Source organism: Mastacembelus armatus, chromosome 17 (assembly GCF_900324485.2).
Source record: "Mastacembelus armatus chromosome 17, fMasArm1.2, whole genome shotgun sequence".
In the NCBI taxonomy this organism is placed as follows: domain Eukaryota; kingdom Metazoa; phylum Chordata; class Actinopteri; order Synbranchiformes; family Mastacembelidae; genus Mastacembelus; species Mastacembelus armatus.
In genome coordinates, this window is record NC_046649.1 from 21,212,071 (window position 1) to 21,235,733 (window position 23,663).

Genomic DNA, 23,663 nt, shown 5'->3' on the forward strand with positions numbered 1-23,663 from the left:
ACAAAAATAACCATCTTAAAGGTGAAAGGTAAAGGGCAACCATGAATGACCCTAATAACTATTTCAAGGCATCTATACAGGCCTTTAAAAATGACACCATTGCTGTCCATAAATGTGTACTTCATGTGTACTGGTGATGTTCAATGCTGCAGTACTTTCATAACCATATACGCACAAGGACACCTTGTTGGGTAATACGACCTCATTTCAAATGACACAATCTATGGTGGGCTATAAACATACATCTCACACCTAGCCACATTTCCATGGCACCCATAAACTAAATAACACCCTGTTGGTTATTACTGTTATAATCTAAATGACACACAGACGCTGTGTGTATAACATAAGAGACAGGAATTAATGTAGGGCCAGGGTGAAAATGCCCCTGAGAGTTTGTAAAACAAATGTAAAATTAAAAACAAAGTTGCAAAAAAATGCCTGGAGTCATTTTGAGTTTCATTTTATGGGTTTAATCTTGTTCATATTTTACTGGTTGTGTGGTTCATACAACGCTGTCGATGATAGCATCCACAGAGGTGTATAACTGCACTCCTTCCTGGGAAAAAATTGATTAGTAACAACAAACATTGCAGCCCTAAAGCATAATAATAAATGCTAGAAATACACTAATAGGAACACCGAAATTCCTTACACAGCCTGTCAATAAAAAATTAAACAGTTTCATCTACAAGTTAAAAAACAAATGGGTGGGTAAATTCCGCCATCCTCTAATAAGACTTTTAGATAACATTTTATTTCCAGTACTAAAGTAAAACTGTGTGTACAAATCTCTTTAAAAATAACTTATTCACATAAAATGTGTCTGATTTGGAGTCAGTCTGCATCTTCCAATTCCTACTTACAGCTGAGTTCGATCCGGATGAAGTCTTTGATGCCGAGGTTTTCCAAGAACACGCCAGAGGAGGCTGTGGTTTTAAACAGGAAGGAGATGTCTGCGCTCAACTCTCCATGAAAGGTGGGAAAATGGAGGTACGATGTCTCCTTGTCAAAAAAAGCTGCGTTCCAGAAGTTCTCTGAGCAACACATATACAGAAAACACTGTCATGCAAGAAACAAATGAGCCAACCTATTAGGTAAATCAGCTGAAAACAGAAGTGAAAAATAATAGGGGCAATAAGTTGACATTTGTATCAGATGTATTAATTTGCAATCAGTAAATCCTGAAAATACAAAACTATTTAAAATAGTAAAGATGCTTAGTGAAGTCTCCGTGTTGCTCATTCGGCTTATTCAATAGTAAGACGAGTCAAATCAGCTGCTCGTTCACTGCCAATAAACAAATTGCTCCCACAGTGTGTGACTCACAGCCTTTATTACAGTTAGCCTGTGTTGCAATCTTTGCAATAATATACATATATTCTACACTCTAAACACAAGTGTATAGCACCTCTCTGCAAAAATATCTGAATCATGCTATTATAACATTAAAGTGTTAGCTTATTGTCCAAAAGCAGTGGCAGGTACTCAGCTTCACTGCTGTTCTGTGTTTTACTAAGTTGGTTCTCTTTGAACTTGGGGCGGCTGTGGCTCAGGAGATAAAACAGGTCGACCATGAACCAGAAGTTTGGTGGTTCAATAGTCCATGTGTCAAAGTGTCCTTGGACCCATGTTGCCCCCAGTGGCTGTTCTATCAGTGTATGATTGCGTGAGTGAATGGGTGAATGCACAAATAGTGTAAAAGCGCTTTGAGTGCACTTGAGCATAGAAAAGTCAAAGTTTAAGACCATTTACTGAAAAAACTGGCTCAATGTTGATCAACCTTGTTCTGTTCGAATTAAACTGATAGAGGTTTGCCATGCAATCGATATTGCCGTAATATAAAAGTAATTTCCATAATGGTTAACTGGGGAGAACTTACTGTCTCCATGACAACGAAGTGGTCCCACCCTGTAGGCGACCTCTGACCCTGGCCTCTGGACGTCACCCAGCACCAGAGACCTGACCGGGAGGCTCTCTTTATGAACAAGTAGACCTGAGTCTTCAGCCCTAGTGAAGAAAGAAAAGTAGGAGGAAGAAGTGAAGAAGATAGCAAACAGTTCATTTTAAGAACAGGAAGGCAAAGTCAGGAAGAAATAAAACAAGATTAAAATGTAAAAGAAGAAAATATGAAGCGACTAAATATATATATATATATATATATATATATATATATATATATAATTACCAATCTCAAAACTTGTATTATGCTCATTTACTTGGATAATGTCTATTTTTAATGTTACATCACTCCGGCGACATTATTACATGTTGTGACAAGCTGATGCAAACCTTTCAGTGCGTAGGTGTAATCTCTTGGGGCCATAATTATTTCAAAACTAAATTATAATCATCCTCACACACTTCGATCCATCCATGCCAGTTTTTATAACATCTATTCCCAAAATAAGACACCTCTTGTCCGTTCACGCCCACACTCAGTTTTATGCACTTTAGATAATTTGGCTGCCAAAGGAAGTTGTGCGCAGAAATAGAAGTGGTGTATACAGCACTTTGTGTGTCTGCTGAAATATTGAAGAGCAGCTGTATCAACTCCAGTCTGTAAAAATAGAGGCAGCGTTTCACAAACAGTTTAGACTGGGAAATGATAGAAGGTAGTGAGGCATGGCTGAATTGCTTACAATATGAGGAACGGTTAAAACTGTTTTGTTCCTTCCTCTGCTCGATTTATCCTGGATGGTTTGGTGTTTGCTAAAGCTACAAGTCAAACACAGACAGCCTACTTCTATAAAGCTATCACTAGTTGTTTGCTACAGGAAATTCAATTTAGAAAGTCTGCTTTTCATCTACTCCTGCATATAATATATATGATATTCAGATTGAGAATGAAACAAAGTGCATTTCTAAAGTGGTCTTCATGGTGTCCTAGATATTACGCAAACTAAAGAAATAACCTTTCTAACCTTTCTTGTCTTTCTAACCCCTGAGTCTTGTTTTATTTATAGAACCCATACGAATTAGCTGATTGTAGATGCTTAAAATCTTTAACATTACCTTGTGACAATAAATCCTGATAAATAATATACAACAGCTTATTTATTTCAGTACCACTCTAAGCGGTCAGCGTCACAGTTGCAGTAGTGCTGTGGATCCACGCAGTCGCCCTGCAGCCCACAGGCACACTGCCGGCTGCCTGGCTGAGCTCCACCCCAGTAAGTCTGGAGGTGACCAGAACCAGGACCTCCGAGCCACCAGCTGAATGGAGAGCCCTCTGAAACACACACACACACACAACACTGTAAATGCATATGTAAAAACGTTTTGCTCAGCAATGGCTGCAAGCCAAATCTAGAGAAAATGAAATCATCTTCCTTGTTTTATCTTAATTGTTCCAGTCCTTTTTTCCTACCAACTTTATTTGCTACAACAGAAGAAGATGGAAGGACGACTAGGATTATCCCAGGGCCCTGAAAGTTGTAAAATTATAATAACGTATGATTGAATGCAGAAATAACTGTAAAACATTTTTGATATAAAATAATAATCCTGGGTTTCCTGCCCACTTTGTCATCGATAGAGAACATAAACAAAATAATTTGTCTCAATTCTCAGTGCAAAAGAATGAGCCATCTCAACAAATCATATACAAGCCATTTGCGTGGTTCACTGATAAACAGGAAGAAAATCTTTGGAGCATTATTAAATTTGCAGCAATGAATGTAACATCACTTCGTTTTGTTTGGTAGCGAGAGTTTGAATTATTTTTGTTCTGCTTTTTAAAACCACACAGGCCTCACAACTTGCTCATTTACTGTAACATTAGATTCAGAGACAAAACAAAATTAAAAGAAGTGATTCAGTTGTTACTGCTTGAGTAAATCAAGACCTTAAGAGAGAAAAGGAGCCACATTAGCAGATTATTATACTGTCTTAAAGAAGCTCATTGTTTTGGCTCCATTTAGTCAGACAAGCCAACTCCTTAGGCTTAGGCTAAAAACAAGCTTTACCTGGAGTGTTGAGGAGACGGGACATCCTGCAGTGATAGGACAGTTCCTGTTCACAGTGCTCTGATTGGCTAATGGCAGCCAATAGCTGCTCCTCTTCAGTCATATAGTCAAAGTGAACTGAGTGCTGCTTTATAGCTGGAGAGGGCCGGACTCTGCTCAGCTCCGTGTTGTTGTGCTGGATCACCATCCATGTGTTCTCCTCTGCAGACAGACACACACAAAATAAACCAAAATAAATGGAGCATCTTAGGGTGCTGAAGATCTTTGTCATTCTTCTTACAGTCAAAAGTCACTGTTCTGCCCTCTATGTTTTTTTTTTCTTACAAAAAGCTCCTGCGCACTGTTTGGCTTATTGCTGGTAAATTTATTCATTGCAGTGTTTTTGTGTATACTCATCCATCATGGGTGTATGAACAAGCATCACAGTTACATGTTGTATATAGGGTCCTGCATACTGTATTTCCACTTTAATATTCAAGTAATTTGTGCTTTGGTGTCAAAATCTAAAACAAAGAAGCTTTTCAGCATCTTGAGGGAGGATTAGATAATTACAGACAATGACCAGAGTTGGAAAAGCAGAATAATGCACCTCATTTTGGAACAAGATTCTCAACAATCACATATAGATGTAATGTTTCAATGTCCACATACTTTTGACCATGTGTGTATGTGATGAGCCAAGAAGGGAAGAGAAAAAACTGAAAGCCACAAGAAAAAAAGCATCATCGCTAGAGAAAAGATGAATATGAAGAAAGGAGAGAAATATAAAAATTAAGTTCTACATGACAAAGACATGGGCAAACAGAAAGCGAAACATAAAGACTGAAACAGAATGAGAGAAAAGGATGAAAGGTAAAGTGGATTAGAGACAAGAGAAGCTTCATTATTTACAATGATGTGTTAATTATACAAGTCACTGAGCGATGATGGGAAGCGAGTTTGTTGAGTTTGTATGTGTCACCTGTCATGTTGCAGTAAACCAGCTGTGGTTTGACTGGTCCGCTGCCGTCCACGTCGATACAAAAATGCCCCGACGTGTTGCCGTTGTGTTTGTACGCCTCGCAGGACGGTTCATACACAGCTGGGTGGAAAATAATGAGATCAGCGTCAACATCAACACATCAGCTGGCAGACACACAGGAGCCGTGAGGGGATGAAGACAACACACTGTGGAGGATTAGAGCTGCTGCTTCATACGTATGTATCAGCACTGAATCAAAAGCAGAGTGAAGAAAATCATCTGATGTTTTATTTCTGCAGCCGCGTCCCATAGAATCCAGTTTAATCCAAGTGAAGAGGACAGTAATGACTGATGGGAATACAAAGACTCAATAAATAAAACCTCAGAGTTTTATCAGCCCTGCCTCTTCCTCTCTAGCTCCACAGATAGAGAGGAAGAGGCAGGGCTGATAGTCTGTGCCACACACACCAGTGCATCCTCTGCAGTCAAGGAATCGAGCCCTTCAAGTCAAATCCATATCTAAAGGTTGGCTCTCTCTGCTCACCTGTTTATCTCTCTTCTCCTCCACAGCCAAAGGCCTTTTATTCATCACAGCCTCAGTGTGGTTAGGAACAGAGTTTCAAAGAAACTTTTCATCAGCAATAAAAATGTGACCTGTTGCAAAAATTACTGGCATTCAGGATTTTACTGTTAAGCCATCGTTTGTAATAGCGCTTAAGCTTGACTGTAACGATTGATGCCAGACCATTGGTGGTGATTGCAGTGAGAAGATAGGTTCATGGTAAATTGTGCGTACTGAAGTTTCATTATTTAGAAATAACTGACCTTGTGCTTGGTGCAGTTTGCTACAACAGACTGGTGGAGTGTGTAATAAAGCATGTTGTATGATATTTCTTATATGTAGTTGGTTTTCTCAGCCCAGAGTATACACATTCATTCCAGTCGGAGGAGACTGAGTGTGTTTTTTATTCAGGCCAGAGGTGAACTGACTGGGAAAGTGCTGTTTGGGTTGTGAAGATTTGACTTGAAGGAATCGACACACAACCTATAAGCTCCCCTCACCACCATGGTTTCATTTATTCATTCAGGATTGGACAGTTTAGTCACAGCTACAGACTCATTAACCTCCGTCATATCACTCATAGACAATCTGGTTTAATACATTTTCTTCAGTGGGAGAACAGTGTTTTCTAGGCATCACACAGGTATTCATATTTTCTCTCTTTATTGTCCCGTGGTACGCATTATTTCTGTTCTACTGTAAGTCATATTTCCTTTTCAGTTTGCCTCTATGCTAAAATCCATTTACGATACGTTAAAGAAAATGTATTATCTGCCTCTCTCGCTGTGTTTATTTTTACCTCTCTGTTGATTCTCATTTTGATTTCATCTGTCATTGCTTTCTCCGTCTCCCTCTCTCTGTCGCCAGTGCTGCCTCCTACATTTTTGTTTATATTCTACTCAATTGCAACAGAAAACCTGTAATGCTGCCTGATTATGTTTTATATCAACACAATGAAAAAATGTTGCTGTTCATCTGCTGAGTCACAAAATATTGATACATTTAAAACACTGACTAAATGTGTATTGTATTCTTTTCCCTGCCATAGTACATCTGCTCATAGCAACTAAAGCAGGATTAAACCTGTTTATGGTTACAGTTACATCCACAGCACTTGATGAAGGTTTTGGAAAGACTGTGGCCTTGGTTAAATACTGAAAAAGTCAGCTTAAAGCTAATCCCAACATCTTACCGACCTTAACCCATAAGAACTGATGGTGGGTTTTGGAAATCTGTCATGGGTGCACATAGTCACACACGGTCCAGGACGTTCAGATTTCACTTAGGGACTTCATGAAATCAAGTCAAAGATGAAGCCGTATGAGGAAATTTCCAGGGCCTTTAAAGAGTTTGTGACACCAGTGTCACCATGAGTTCTTATGGGTTAATCAATGAGTTTCATCACCTGAAGCTAGCTGTTAGTAGTCGTCTGAAAGCAGAGTAGTAAAGCTGAAACTGCTACTACATTCATTCTCACGTTCACGTCTACAGGCAATTTAGAGCCACCAATCAATCTAACCTGCATGTGTTTGGGCTGTGGGAGGAAGCTGCAGTATCCAGAGAAAACCCTAGGCAGACACAGGGAGAACCCAACATGATTTGAACCCAGAACCTTCTTCATATGTTGCCACAGTGCCACTGTAGTGCTGTAGTAGTACTATATATAATGCAAAGTGGGCTACAGTTTCCTGGGTTCAATGTATGGTAATTAGTCTCTAATTTAAAGAACTGCACATTCGTTCTGGGATGTGCACCATCAAATGAACCGTGCCATTAAATAATTAAAACCCTTAGCTCAACCCTTATATTGTCATGTAGTCTTTGCCTCTATCTGAAGGAGCAGCTGAGGCACCAACGCCTTCAGCACCAACTGTCCAGGGGACATGTAGTGACTGACAGGTGACTTACAGCTGTGGCAGGTGGCTCCGCTGTAGCCGCTGTCAGAGCAGTTGCAGTGAAAGACCGTCCAGGACTGACTGCATCGACCGCCATGTTCACATCGACTGGGAGAGCACCTGAGGCAGAGACAGAGTGTCAAGACGTCCCCAAAGCGTCTCAAACATTTTATTTCAGTCCCCCAACAATAGCCTGATGGATATGTGTGTGTGTGAGATGCTTGTTTGGCTGCCTAAACATTTGGAAACAATTCTGCAGGTTTTAATGCCGAACGAATTACAAAGAGGAAACCTGAAGAAAAGAAACACAGAAAAGTACAGTTTTGTTGTTGGGTAGAAAAAGCAGCTGAAGCATCTTTTATGTTTCATCAGAGTGGACACATCAGGATTTATTTCATTAAGTAGATGGTACTGGGTAGAGATGGTTTATAAAGCATGCTTTGAAACATTCACTATCCTCTAAAAACCAAATCCACTTGAAATAAATGTCAAAATCAGTTTGTTACATAAACCTTTTTCATTAAAGGGCCAGAAAACATTTTAAATAATCTGTTTACTCACACATGGTGTTTGGCCGAGTGTGTGTAGGAGGGTCAGATATAATGGAACTAGTGCAAACCAAATATTTCATTTTGAATATTTAGAGATCACGTGTCTCATTTAGGAAACATGCTGTGGGAGGCTGTTGAACTAGAAACAATGAAACTGAAACTCCTTCATTCCTAATGTTGACTGGAAAGACTGAACCACTGCAGCCTTCTCTGTAATATGAAGAAATCTTTTTAGTTGATGTCCTGAAAGGAAAGATTTTCTCATGAAAGAGAACGTTTAAAAATACAGTCACAGCAGGAAGCTGGCTTTTGGTATTTGCTGCACAAATGCCAAATTCAAGTATTTTCTAAATGAGGATATGTTTTCAAAGCATATGCTTCTATTCTATGAGTGTAAATCTGAATTGAATTGTTTCAGCAGCTCGTTTACACCATTTAAATTGTTGCTGTTTAAAGCTTTTAGTTTTAATACTGTTATTTGACACAATACCATTAAAAATAAGAAATACAAAATAGAAAATGTCTGGGTGGAGTAACGTTCTCCCTTTGTTTAAAGTTTAAAGTGCTCTCTCCTGATTAACTCTCAGATGACAAAACCCTGCTAACACACTGTAGGGCTGTATTTTACTGACTGGTCTGCGCGCTGTGTTAGTTTGCCTGATTAAACGTGCCTCATGCTGCACACTGTCATTCAGCTGAATGCACCTTGCTTGCTAAGCGCTGCTCTGCCTGAGGACACATGTTGCCTGTCTACATGTTAGATTGCAGTGTTTTCTGGTAGGCACCAGTAGCTTTGAAAAATGTTCTATTATTTTACAATAAATGTGCTTCCAGCTGTCGATTGATCCTACTGTGACCATAGATTTGGCTTAGATAACAGTATTTTTATCCACATGAATTGCTTCCTTTTGTTCTGGGCCCAGCCTATTCCTGCATCAGGGTTTGACTCACACAAAAACATAATAGCCACTTTACTCCAATCCCATTTCCTCTTTTCTCAGTTGTGCCTTTGTGAGTGTGAACAGTGTGTTGGTAAATTGGGGCTCTGAGTCGTATTATGAAATGCATATTTTGAATAGTAAATGTGAAAGTATGTGACAATGTTTCAGTGTCTGCACAAAACAGATGACTGTACAGAATCTGCAGCCTCCTGTTATGGATAACACCCTGACTCAGCAGCCTGTCAGCCTGCTCCAGTCTGATTTTTACCTCCATTTATCTTTGAACAAAAATAAGCAAGTTAGAATCCACACTAAAATTGCAGTTCACTCCACAGACTGCCTTTTCATTTGAGGTGTATTTAACTGAATCCCAAAGATCCAATTCAATAAAGGTTTATTATAGTTCTAAACTAGTATTTAGTCTTAATCTCTGCAACCAACAGGGTATAAGACTTACATACACCAGCAGTGATGCCTTTAACATCACACAAAATCAACAAGTATTGCTTCCTGCTGGGTTCTCTCCATGCAGGGGAGGGACTTCAGTCGGCATGATCTCTGTTATGGGACACACCTGTGGCCCCTGCAGCCCAGGACTACAGAAATCCAGAGCGGCAGCCAGTAGTTGTGTGCTCTCTTTGTCTTTACAGCTTGGCATGTGGGATCTTGGTTTCTTTTTTGTTTTAAAACATGCGCTCCCTTACAGATTTCTTCCTACATACTTTTTGGTTTATTTTTCACATGTATATTTCTCACAGTTGCTCATTTTTATGTTTCAGAAACTGTATGTTTTTCCCCTTGTTTTGACCTTCCAAGTGCCAGCTGTGTTACACTGATTTTAAGAAAAATTTTTGTTTCACAACAGAATAATTCACATGTTACAACAGCAAAAGGTACAACAGAAGATAAAAATAGCAACAATAAAAAGGGTTAAGGTTAACTATTATTATTGTGGGTTTTCATTGCTCAAAGTACTAAGGAAAAGAAAATATAAGAATAATGACAAATGCCCTATTTATCATTATTCAGGAGAACAAAAATGGAGGAGGTGGTGACAACAGCTACTAGATACTATATATAAAAAGCAACAAATGTAAAAGCAAATGCAAAGAAAACTGAGCTGGAATCAGCATGTTGGTATATTAGTCCATGAAAAAACATAAATCCCTAATATAATAATGCTCTTTGCTACTGGGCAACAACAATAAAACACATACACACACCACCAGATATAATAAGCTGCCACACTGAAGCTGTGTCAGTGAGTCCATTTTCTACCTGACTTTACAGTAAAATATATCCCATGGGCCAAAAATTCAATCAACAGGATTACAGTGAGAAAACATGTGCTAATTTTTTTTTTCTGTCTTTATGGAGAAACAGGATTTTCTGTAGGTTTGTTCCAGTGAGGAGTCAGATGTGTCCAGGAACTGTATAGTGCTGATGAATGTAGAAAAAGGGGTGACTTTTAATTAAAACTACTGGAGCAGATTCTCCTTATCTAGCAAAGACATGTGGTTGGTTCAGTTTTTGTGTACAGTATGTTAGTGCTTACATACAATACACTTCATGTGTGTGTTAGTACTGTATGTGCATGACTGGGTGTGTACTATGCCGTGAAGGAGGGTGTATAATTGTTGTAATTGTCTCATTAATTGTGCTGCTATTTGGCATGACACCAAGACAGCAAACGATTGGTTCTGCTCTCCTTCCCTCCTTTCTCTGCCTCTCTGGGAGTTACTGCTCCAATCCTGAATTGTCTTTGAGTATACACCTATTTGCATTTTCCTTTATCTTAGAATCCCTGAATAACATTGAAAATACTTATGTTTAAGATATTTTTCATTTCAGTTAAACTCTCAATACAATGTTTTACTTACACTGACTGCACTCAATTGTATCTGAAACCTATTTTAAAGCAGATATGATTGTATCCACATCTGGGTGAGAAGCCAGAGGGACTTATAGTTTTGTTTTCCAGTGAAAAACCTCTGCAGATCCTTTGGACAGCAGACAGATGCATGTCTCTAGATGTCAATCAAACCATCTATTACATATAGAACAAAACAACCATATGTCATTTTGTTCCAAATTGCAGAACAGCAACAGTTATGTATTTGTGTGCGTTTGGTTTGGCTGCTCTAAAATGCGGCACCAGTTCACCTCACAAATCCATTACTCTGCCAAACAAAAACAAAACTTGCCCTCTGCCAAGTCGTCTCTTGTTTTTTCTAGCACAATCAAGTCAAGCTTACACTGCAAAAAGACAGTAAGAGAAGGAACTTCAACAATTTTCTGATTAAAACTGATAATGCAAATATGAAAAAGATCAACTGCATCAAACTGAGAGTTGCACACCTCATTGCAAAGGACTAAAGACCTCATGGGCTAAAATCCCATTCTGCCCAAGCTTTCACTGGTGACATGACAACATACCAACAAAAACTGTGTCTTAAACGCTTTTTTGGAAACTGACCTGTCGATGATTCCACACATGTCAATCTGCAGGTTGCTATAGTTTCCCAGCTGCTTTTGCTGCACCATGATGAGATCCACATTTTGCTTGTCCACAGTCAGGAGACGCATGCAGCCCTGAAAGATGTTAAAGGGGTTTCTACATTCTTGACTGTCGTCTTCAGTAGGACAACCTGAACAAAGGAACAAGTGGTCAGTTAGTGAGGAGTAGACATGGCATCGTGTTATCTAATGAAGCAATTTTAATTAAAATCACAAATTAATTACATTCTAGACAAAAATGGAGATTTATCTAAGAACAATGCATGAAATTGTGAAATAGATGCACAGATAGACTGGAAATATCATTTTTCTAGTTTCACCCTTGCCAAAATATAATAATGGTAAAGACTGAAACTTTTTGGGATTGATTAGTGTAATACAACTATTTTTGTATCATCTATTCAGTATAGTGTTCAAAACTTTCACACGGCTGATGCTTGGCAGAGTTTAATTGCTAAGAAAGACACTGTCGACCTGTTCCGCTCTTACCACCAAAGAAAAGATGGCTTTGTGGGGTGATGGGAAATGAGGGGCTGGCATGAGCGGTTCCGCCGCCTTCTTTATCCACAGTGATGGTCAGACGACCTCGCCTGGAGTTCAGCTCCACCAAATGCCACTGACCGTCATTGAGAGCAGAACCTGGGAACCAAAATCCCATTAACTGCTGAAAATTAGATTAAGACCTGCAGCAGATGTTGCAAGATTTTTGTTCCAAGGCAGAGGACACTCATGTAGTAATGATACAATTATGTCTCTTCACACCACAATCTGCCACACACAAACAAAATTACTATGTGGAAAAAAGCTTGTAAATCATGTCTTTCTCACACTGACAGGCAAGACTAAAAAAATATTTGGGGAATAAGTATAGATTTCTCCAGCAGATCCCCGTGACCCTGGTTAGGAATAAGCAGGTAAAGATGATGGATGAGTATAGATTTCTGGGAGGTAGATTTGGTACAAATGGGTTGCAAGTGAGTCCAGATCACACAAACATGTACTTTACTTCCTGCACCCTGTGTGTGATTGACCTGCAGGGCTGTGCCAGCCTTCTTCTGTATGCTCTAAGAAGCTCTGGAACTAGATCAATATCTCATTATCTCCTCTATTTTTCTTACTGACAATGCTTTTCTCAAGAGCACACCCTTGTCATCTTACAGCGCACGGCGTCCTGTCAGAGTGATGTGGATGTGTGACCACAGCTTTGGCAATAAAGATAATACAGGAGCTAATAGGGTGAATGCTGTACTAACTGTTAGAGAAGTACCGATGGGTAATTGTTTGTTCAATCATCAGCTCTAATTTATTAGGGAAGTGGTCATAATTGACCGGTGGGCCAGTTGTTTGCATTTAGAGTCTGGGTATAGACCAACCTGCAGTGAGCTCCAGCAGCACCCTGCCATCCTTCAGAATCTGTAGCCGGAGTCTGGCCTCACTCAGGTACAGCCAGACTACGCCCCCTTGCTGAGGGAGGTCAAAGGTGAGCAGAAGCCCCGCCTTGTTCCATGTCCTGAACTGAAACCCCACAGACCAGTCCCCCCAGGAAGACGCCATCCCCCCCGGCAGCTGAAGGAAGCTCTGGGGTCCAGGGAACGTCACAGCAACAGAAACTGGTTCAGCACAAGAAAAGGTCACATTGCCCTGAGAGACAAAGATGCAGAGTGAAGAGAGAAGAGGTGGGACAGCAAAATGATTACTAGAGAGATAAAACAACATTTTAAACATGAATATTAATCAGTTGCAGAGGGTGTGTCGATGTGACCTCGTGTCACAGTGATCTCATCAGCAAGTCTCCTTAAAGAGGACATCAGTATTACCATAATGATAACAGCAACGCTTAGGATAAGATTAGGAAAGCAAACTGAAAATGCCAAAGTCACCTAGCTGAGAGTTAAGAGAGATAAATAATCTAAATGAAAGAAAGAGAGCTTACAGTATGCCCAGTACTACAATATCTTGACATCTCTGTTACAGTCTGGTGTTTTGAGTAGTGGTAATGACAGCAGATCCGTTGCTGAAGCTGCAGCAGTAATATATTACAGTCTGAGCTCTCTGCTGGGAATATCAGCCTGCTATCTTTATAATGCTCTGGAAACACAGATGACACCTAAAAGCCCTTTGTGGTGCAGTTAAAGTGATGTACAATAATTCATGTCAGAGTGGCCTGTGCTGCAAAGTAAAAAGTTACCTTAAAAACCCTCTAAGCCTTAAGTCTCCAGCACCGAGACACAAATCTTCTTCCACCCACACTCTTATTTTCTTTGTATTAATGTTCTCCTCACAGAGCTGGGTAAAGAACAATTTAGTCTCTGCACTAAAGAGGACCAGAACTTTATGGCTAGAAATCCACAGCACCATTACACAATGGCTTCAGTTAGAGCTTCAGCCACGTATTTAAAGCTCTAAACCTCTTTACCAAGAATTCATGTATATCTGCTATCTGGACTTTTACTATAATGAGAAAACATTTATTACTCCATACAGAAACGCTTCAAAGCCTTTTTCTGATGAGCTTCCTCCTCTCATCGTGAACGTCGAAACATCTGAAGGTCCAAATAGCCAAGATGAGGAGGCATTAGTGAAAATCTAACCATCTACCCTCCTTTGTCTTGGCTCCATTAACCGGACAGCAGCTCATTTAGCAACAGCACCCTGATGAACCAGCCACCACACTGTCTGAGTGTGGTGGCTGAAAACCAATACTTCAACACAAAGATTTGATCCCAGTCGGTCAAAACATACACAAGGGGGGAATTCATTCATACAGGAGTGAATGCAAAGCAAGTTATTAAATAACCCTTGTATTTAAAACAAAATAAAACATAAGCCAAAAAAACCCTAATGCTGAAAGTCTGTAGTTATGTCTGCACATGTTGAAAAATAAGTAAGGACATAAAAGCCTCAGAAAACATATTCTATCAGTATGTGAATGAACAAAAGGGCTTTTACTGAAGGCCACATTGTGAGACAGTCTTGCAGATTTTGGTTTTAGTGGCCCTTCTCCCGTGATTGATGCTCTCTCACATAAAAACCTAAACAGCCCACAGCATCGGAGAAAGCTTAATTTTAAAAACACAAATTGCTGTTGTCTACATGATGTATAGGCAGACACTGCACCACCTTAAATGCCTCAGCATACTGTGCACTTCACACGTCCGTGTATTAATTGTGCCCTCACATTTTGTCACCAACATACCGTCACTTAGAACATAGTTGGAAACATCACACACTACGGCTAAAATGTCAGAAGTGTTTGTTTTTCTATCACTGTTGTTGTTTTGTACAGTCATTTCACATTGCCCTTAAACTTCCCCCAGTTCAACACATCCTGAAGTTGTTTGAAATGTACGTGCATACCCAGGTGACACAGAAAGACGGATTCATTTATTCACAATAAAAGCTTTTTAGATCCATGTGTTGCTTCTGTTTAGCCTGAACACAGTCAATCAACTCTAACTTACTGATTATTGTGTTCAGCCCATATATAATATGCACTTACTATTGGTGTAACTTGGCGGTCAGTGTGTTTAGCTAGCTCTATCAAGTTGAGGTCATTGTACAGCAGGTTTTCCAGGCAGCCATGGAAATTCCTCCTGGTTGGTTTCAAAGAACTGAAGCTCTGGACTGCACCTAAACTCAGCTGTTTGAACACAAAAACATGCAGGGTTACATGCATTATCTTCACTCTTCACGTCTTTCACTTCACTTTGGTGTGAAACCTTTGGATTTCATATATAATATATCTTAATGAAAGATGCAATTGTGAACAATTTATGTTAGGCCATAAAAAGATGAAATACAAATGTCTGATGTGGACCTGTAAGCAAATGACATAGCTGAGACAAGTATTAGCAAACCTGGAGTCAATTAAACCATATTGGAGGAGTGGGCTTGAGATACTTTAACTCTTTAAAAAACACTCAGCATCTGCTGATGTGAACCATAACTCACAAAACTAGACCTCAGAAGACTGGAAGACCCTGAAGAGTGTGGTAAACAAATGTTGATTTGCATAAAGTTGGAAAGGGTCAGTCCACAGTAAGAGAAATGAACTGTAACTACAGATGATTTAATTCTGTGGCTAAACCCTGGAAGTAAATGCATAAAGGAATCAATGGAGCTGGTTAATGTTTCTGTTCATGAGTCAATCATATGCAAATCGTGGTCCATGATTGCATGGAGCACTTAAGAAGCACTTGTTTGAGGTTACGCTCCGCTGCTCTTATGTTTTCAATCAGCACTATAATTGTTTAAGGCTTGTGTATAATAATGACACAAAAGATAATTGTGTGTTATTTGTCTGAACTTCTGACTTTAAGTGGTTCTTTGAATTCCTTAGTGTAAGATGCATGTATACACTGTACCTGTGGAGGTGTTTGTATATTCTGTGTGTTTCATCGTACCTGTTCCATGTCCCAGTGGCTGAACTTTGCAGGCATTTGAACCTTCTCAGTGTGTTTGTCCACAGTCAAGTTGAGGTGTAAGCTGCGCCTCTGCATCACTACATGGTGCCAGTGCTGATCATCTAACAGGCTGCCAAGGGAAACGAGACGCTGTGGCACAGAGGATAAAGTCACGTCTGGAAAAGACGAGGTAAAGGAGTTGAGAGTAGTAAACAGGGTGACGTGACCAGATGGAGTATAAAATGGGATTTTCAGATCTCAGTATAAAGATTATTGTCCATGACGCTAACACCACCAGCTTCTCAGCAAAGCTCGTCCACTGTCATCTCATTAGGGACTACTGGACATCTGTCTAGTAGAATCTGAGAACTGGAACTACATATGCAATAACGCCTAATCTAAAAAAGTGCATGGTGTGATTGCATTAATGACAGATAAGCACCATTTGGTCCAAATGAATGGATACATTTCTGCTACAAGGAAGAGAAACTGTGTTTCTGCTGAGCGAAGGTACTGAAGAGCTGTGTGCAGCCTGTTATTAAAAATGTATTAGATATTGTTTAGGAAGAAACGGTTCTAACTGCAGAGAAAGAAACACAGACAGTTTGGAAGTTGATGGACAAATGTCCCATTTTCTGAGAGGATATATTGGACTTTAACTTGAGAAAAACAACTTCATCCAGGAGAGTCAGATAGGAAATTCATGATACAGAGGAAGTCCTGTCAAAACATTTATTGCAAGTTATGTGATTAGACTGTGGACGAGTGGAACGAGACAGTGTAATCAATATGAAAGGAGGGTTAGTCACTGATTAATGGAACAGTTATTATGTTGTAGGAGACAGAGGAGAGGGAGTGTTTCATTGGATGTATGATTTGATTACTGGCTCAATGGTGGAAAGAGAAAGCAGGAATCAATATGGGAGATCAGAGGGCAAACAAATAGAGAATGAATTGATATTAATATATAGAGCATCCCTTCCCTTTTCATTGATCCATCCATCCATGTTCTATGCCATGAAAGGAAGGGAATAACTCACAAATTAAAGGAGCAATTGGGAAAAGTTGCAGTGTGAAATATGAAACAACAACAATGTCCCAAGTGTAAAACCTACTGTCAGTGAGTCCTTGACTATTCAAAGAATTCTGATGAGGGTCACTAAAAATCAATAGGTCACTTCATGATGGGAGCATGAATGAAACACAGAAAATAATAACAAGCTATGTGTCAGCACAGATAAGAAAAAAATAAAGATCAGTGTGATGGTGGCACAGAAGAAAGGTCACAAGGTCTCAAAAATCCAAACAGGCTTCATCTTTGGAGCTTAGGGTAACACGATATAATTTCTGCCTGCCTGCATTTTAATTAGAGCTGATTACACAGGAAGCCAGTGACAGCCTTTATCAGGAGTTGCTCTAATCAGCTCCAAATTTAATTTTCAAACTGTAAACATGCATTATGCATCCTACAGTATGTTAATGATACTGCTGTCATATCTCAGTCAACCTAAGCTCAACTGCAGTGATTAAAAACTATTTCATCTACGGTCTGTTTTCTATTAGTGCTTTGGTTCCCCTGTTTTCCAGAACAGATTAGCTGTTTCTGTGCAGCATTTCCTCGTGATGAAAACTGCATCTGCTCAGGGTCAGGGATGTATTAGCATTAGCAGAGCAGACCATGCATGAGCCCCGGGACAATGCACACAGCAAAAGACATAGCCTTGACAATTGGTAACCTATAAAGTCCATGTAGAGAAAAAGAGACACGATAGGGAAGGAGACTGGGAGGGAGAAAAAAGTAGAGAGCAATAATCAGAGACAAATGTGAAGGTATCCAACCACGAAAAAAAAAGGAATAATGATGAAGAGACCCAAAATACAACAATGTCAAAAGAGAATAACAGAAATCATGCAGTCGAATGATGAAAAGTGTGTGGATGAAAAAGCCAAATGGCTTTTCTGATATGAAATAAATAAAGGAATGGGAGCTCTATGAAGACAGACCAAGATAAATAACAGTAATTATAAGAGAGGAGAGAAGAAAGCCTGCTTGTTGTTTTTTGGTGTTGGTCTGTTGCAGCAGAAACACAGCTCATATAAACCTGTCTTCCTTAATTTCATCCTTTAATTTCCTCTCACTGAGACTCAGTCACTCTTTACAGTGACAGCCTTTAAGAGGGTACAGCTTTTGAGATGGCATAACATGACAGAGCCCTTCTTCATGGCGCAGCAGTGGCAGTATGCTTTGATGACGACACTGACGCTCTTTGCAGCACACTAAATGTTTGGATGGATGAATGAATGCATGCATGGATGCATGAATCTCTTCATCTTAACCCAAAACTCTAAGTATCAACCTTCGACCAGCCTTTTGAGGGAGGATGAGAATATGAACGTATAAAACAGGCACTCACCCATACAAGAACAAATGTATCTCTTTGTACAGCCTGTAAGTCCAGCCCTAACACATGTTACACTGAATGGGAACCATCCATCATGCAGCTGCAGAGACTCAGCCAGGATTTAAACGTGAAAGTGTGCGTGTGTGTGTGTGTGTGTGTTTGTGTGTGTATGTGTGTGTGTGTGTGTGTGTGTGTGTGTGTGTGTCTGTCGGCCATCTCACTCACCAAAACCAATCTAAAGTTATTTCACAAGGTTTATATCGACCTTGACCATACTCATGTTCTGTACGAATATGTATGTACAACATTAAGACACATGACAAGAAATAAAACCAAACTAATTTTCATAGTGATCAAATTCTTTTCAGCTTCTTTTACCAGACAGAGAAATGTCACCTGGACGATACAGACGGAGACAACAGGCTCCACCTGCTGCTTTTTAATACATACAGGAGAAGCAACAACTAATCACAAATCAAATCTGACATTTTACTTGGTACACATACCTTATCTTCCAGTATCCTTCTATTTATACAGCGTTTTATATTGTATTCCAAAGCAGTAGATGCAGTATGAGTATCTATAAACAGATAAAAGTATCTGATTTCAGTGTCTGTCATGTTGTACCTCTGAGCAGCAGCAGTAGTTTTCCTCTCTCTAACTCCAGACTAAGGCTGAGCCCTTCCTGTCCCTCTGCCTGCACCAGTATCCCAGAATTCCTCAGGGTTTTAAATTTCAGAGAGACAACTTCTCTGGGCGTCCTCCTCAGGCCGGGACTCAGCCTGTACACCAGACTGCTGCTGCCATCCAAGCTCACCACATCAGAAGCTGAAAAACAAAATAGTGAGACAGCGATCAGTACGTTAAGGTCATACATCTGGATAATTAGACTTATTAGTGTGGAGGAGGAGACATCTCTCAGGAAGCACTGGCTCTGTATTCTGTTCAGTACATTTAATTAAAAAAATCAGGTGGGGGTTTGGGATGAGTTGGCTGTGCGTCTTGTGAAACATGAAAAACAGAAGGTGAGTGAGTTGAACGTTACATTTGTAGCTGAACACACTGTGATGTGCGTTTATTTTCCCTCGGTTGGTGCCAGGGTTCAAACTGCATATCTTCCCTAAAATATGTTAAATGCAACTAAATACAGTGCTAACACCACATGTCAACAATGTGAAAACAGTGAGGGAAGTGTGACACATGAAACATGGTTGTCGGTGTAATAAAAGGGGTGTGAATTAAAAGGTGGAGGGGAGGAGTGTTGGCTGTAAGCCTTTGTGTTTGTTAGGGTATGAAAATATGGAAAACACAATACAAACATAAACCAACAAGGAAGGTGTCATCGATGTGTGTTAAACTTTGTGTTATTAAAAGGAAGAATCTAAAACGATAACACAACAAGCCAACACACTGTTCTGTTCACACTGAATAATGAGGTGAACATTTATATTACACAGAAGTTAAAGAGGAAAATACAGAATCATACAAAACAATTGTGTCCACTGTCCATTATGTCCAATGTCCACTGCAATGAAAACTGTGGAGAGAAAGAAGTTAAGACTTACTATAAGAGCATCCATAAATCTCCAGTCGCAGTCCGATCCTCCCGCTGAGATTCCAGTCCAGAGGAATGAGTCGAAGAAAGCGAGCGACCACCGGCTGCTGCAGCTTGTACTGAACCACACTGTCTGCGTTACTGTTACCTGGGAAAAACTGAGCACACACAAGCAGGGATGGCATTTTAACTAACCACGTTTGGTTTTTATTGAAAAAGTTTCCACTCATTTTTGGGGACAAACCACCAAAACATGACACGTATCACTTTCTTGTATGTTGCTGTTCATATTTGTCACCACTAAGGAAACTAAACATGTAGCGTCATAGTAGTCATTACTGTAACAAGACTAATAGTCTACAGCCACACTAGCAGCTCTGTGAGGGTAAACGCTACCACAATGCTAACACACTGATGTAAAACCACATTTTAGTGATTTTACTGTTGATGTAGACATGAAATGTGGGGAAAGTGTATAGGGATCTGCAGTCACGTGATATTCACCCTAAGCATGACTTCATCATGGATGTTTGTCTGAACCAAAGTCAGCACCAATCCAACAAATAGTTCTGAGGCATTTCAGTCAAAGCTGCATTATCAGTCTCATGGTGGCAGCTACAAAAGGGAGTCAGGGAATCACCATCATCTTCTGCAGGCTATGAACATCTGTCATAGCATTTCCTCTAATGCATGTGGCTATAAACACCAGCAATGCTGTAATGTTATACTACATAGTTCTGGATCATCAGTCCATTTACATCTACTAAAATCTGGATTCTGAAAATGAAGCTAAAGGGTCTGTCTTTTTTTTTGATGCTGTGCTAAATCCTGTTGGCTCGTTCACTTCATCTCTGCTAATTACACCCCTCATTTTAAGTAGTTGACATGCAGGTTAACCGACTCTCTCATTGCTGAATAAAAGCTTAGACACATAATTGACTTATTAATTCCTCTGTTATCACAAGAGAGAGGAGCTTCATCTCCTCATATAATGAAAAGAGATGCTATATTATAACTTTATAATAGTGCTATAATAATGGATGTTGTGTGTACAGTGTTCGTGTGTGAATCCTGATTATTTTATCTTGTAATGAAATATAATTATTCACGGCTGAATACACAGGTGTAACTTTTACTTCAATTGGAAAGTGTGTCCAAACATTATGGTTACAAATATATTTATTTAAAAAAGACCTTAAAACTCGTATGTGAGCAGGTTGTTAAAAAATAACATTGTGTTTTATGGCTATTAAAATGTTAAGTTCATCTTCATCACCGTTTTATTGTTCAGCTGTAAAGTAAGGAACCGTTCTCTTTGACAGTATTTTGCCTGCTGCTCACAGGACACTCAGGCTTGCTTAGTTATAATAAATAGAAATTTAAAGGTAGTACATATAGCTGTCATGTTGTAAAAGAACTCAGGGCCCAGTTACTACATGTTGATTTTTTGTTGTACACTTTGGAGTATCGTTCATCTCATCCTCCACTTAGCAGCTAATTTAATTTACATTTTGTCTAATTTCCCATTTTTAGCACTTTGTTTATACAAAACACTGAAAATGCGAAATAGAAAGAGGACAAAAAGTTATACCAATATCGTTATATAATTTGGCTCTCTAGTCTTTCCCACTCAAAGTTTAAAGGAGAGAGAGGGGAGAAAGACAGAGAAGGAGAAATCTCCCCCTCATTAGTCTTCAGCACTTTAGGATGAAGCCCAGCATGAAATATGCTGTGGTTGATCCACCAGCTCTGCCATCAACTTCCTCCTCTGACAGCCTCTTTAAGCCAGGCCAACTAACACACAGAGGTTCACAAACACTTTGAAATGTGCATGGTTTAAGTAGCATGTCAGATCAACATGTTTTAAACCGTAAGAAGATGTTCTCTGCTCTCGGCGAACATCCTCGGTGCTTGGATTTGCTGGAATCAAAAGCTTCTCTCTGAACTACTGTGACAAATGTGGTTTTATCCTGGACACGGGTCCATGCTCAAAGTGGGTTAATGTACTGTACTGTGTTTTTCCATGTTTGTTGTAGTATTTGACTTTGTTTGAAAAGTGACTTCTTGTATTGACAGGATGAAAACCTCAGTAGTACAAACGCAAGTCCAACTAGTGTGATAAGAAAACACTGAAAGGAAGCACAGGAGGTGGGAGGTGATGCCTCACCGCCTCTGCTGTCCATCTGACTGATTTCTCCATTGATCTGTTCAACAAGAGCCAGACAAACTGTTGATAGTGCGGTGTGAAATCACTAAATGGGTGAAACACTAAGCCATAACACATTAACTATTGTTTGTGGTGTACTGACGTTTTAAATTCATCCGAAGTCCAAGAGATAATTTCATAGACCTGCACACACATTCAACCAGAAAGGACGGACTTGAAATTATTTTCCACAGTATTTGAGAGAAATCCACTATTTTCTCACTGTTGGTTGGACATTATTACTGTAAAGGAAGTGACACTCAAACTGTCCAGATTCTGCTTGGGTCATGTTGTGGGATGGCAATGTTGATGTTTAGGTGTTTACCATGTTCACGGTCTTACTTTAACATATTTGCATGCTGGGAAGAATGTCATTATTTTTATATATGTGGTCATAAATCAAAGTACTTAACACTAAGATTGTGACCTCATGAAAAAAGTAAAAGATTTTATAATTCAGCCTGAGGGGAACATGGTGTTCGTGAAAATTCAACCAATAGTTGATGTCAGAGGAAAAGTCAGGGCAGAATTGAAGTCCATGGGTTTTACCCTCTGGATGAATGTCTGAACGAAATTCAATTGCGATCATTTCAAATCTGCTGAGATAGACTTCAATCTGGGCCAAAGTGGTCTGGCTGACATATTGGCCTTATCATCTCTTGAGACATGGTGCTACATGGTAAAACATCATTCAGTGTCAATCAAAACGTATTCATTTCCTTTCATCAACGTCACTGTAACATCACTAGAAGTTGATTTCAGCCTCCGGCTGTGATCCTGCACTACATGGGCTCATCCAGGAAAGTGCCACTTGACTGCCTCTGTCCTGCTCTGTGTCCATCAACAGCAGCTTAAGTGTTTTGGCAACAGGTGTGCACAGTCAGCAGAGCTCTTTCTTTGGTTCATCCATTATTAATGAAGAGTCCGAGGCTCCTGATGACTTTGATTATCTCTGCAGGATGCTCTGATCTTCGCAGACCGGCTTGCTAAGAACCCATATCCCCTGTAAATAGGACTGTAATAGCCAAATGAAGTAATGAAGCTGAGAGGTTTCATGTTCACTTGTATCAGTGGATATTTACTGAACTGACCTTTTTTAGTTTTACTACTACAATAATCAGACTGTTGTGGTTTAAGTACAGACTCCTCATACTTTCTGCTGTTACTATTCTAGTGTCTGAGTTTTTAAACCAATTTGTTGGAGGCATTTTGAGGCACGGACTCACCCCTATACTGTCCTCCTGTCTGTACTGCTGCCAGTTGTGTCCCGTGTCACTGAACATCAGTAGGTAGGATATCAGCCAATCAGAGCTGCCGTAGCGGCCCTGTGTGGCGACGGCGGTGATCTTGGTCCGTTCGCCCAAGTCGACCTCCAGCCACTGATACCTGTCTGAGGTGAGGGGGGACCAACCTCCAGCACCTGGACAGAGGGAAAGTTAAAAAGATAGATTTATGACATTTCACACTTTATGTGTGTGACGAGTGAATTTTAATTTTAAATGTTTTAGTGTTGTAACTCAGCCACAGTAAAGCACATTTCAGTGCATCACAGACAGTTTAAAACCAATTTCAGTGCAATGATTGAACACTGTGTTGTGTGTTTTATTTGTGCTGAAACAGATGATTGGTTTCATTCCAAGGCACTGCAGGAGTTTTATAATATAGAAAATGTAATTTAATTTAAAGAATCCAAGGCAAGCTG

At 39.8% G+C, this 23,663-nt stretch overlaps 1 protein-coding gene across 1 annotated transcript in view; it reads right to left on the reverse strand.

Moving 5' to 3' along the window:
* Window positions 1-23,663, reverse strand: part of LOC113134010 (contactin-associated protein-like 4) — a 65,899-nt gene that overhangs the window by 17,077 nt on the left and 25,159 nt on the right. The window contains exons 3-16 of the mRNA XM_026313175.1: window positions 23,188-23,381; window positions 19,766-19,913; window positions 18,828-19,028; window positions 15,799-15,974; window positions 14,895-15,035; window positions 12,769-13,036; window positions 11,885-12,034; window positions 11,355-11,526; window positions 7,400-7,506; window positions 4,930-5,049; window positions 3,969-4,169; window positions 3,070-3,232; window positions 1,883-2,010; window positions 867-1,037 (exon numbers count right to left, since the gene is read on the reverse strand). Of these exons, the coding sequence (XP_026168960.1) occupies window positions 867-1,037; window positions 1,883-2,010; window positions 3,070-3,232; window positions 3,969-4,169; window positions 4,930-5,049; window positions 7,400-7,506; window positions 11,355-11,526; window positions 11,885-12,034; window positions 12,769-13,036; window positions 14,895-15,035; window positions 15,799-15,974; window positions 18,828-19,028; window positions 19,766-19,913; window positions 23,188-23,381 (2,340 nt within the window). The remainder of the gene's footprint in view (window positions 1-866; window positions 1,038-1,882; window positions 2,011-3,069; window positions 3,233-3,968; window positions 4,170-4,929; window positions 5,050-7,399; window positions 7,507-11,354; window positions 11,527-11,884; window positions 12,035-12,768; window positions 13,037-14,894; window positions 15,036-15,798; window positions 15,975-18,827; window positions 19,029-19,765; window positions 19,914-23,187; window positions 23,382-23,663) is intronic.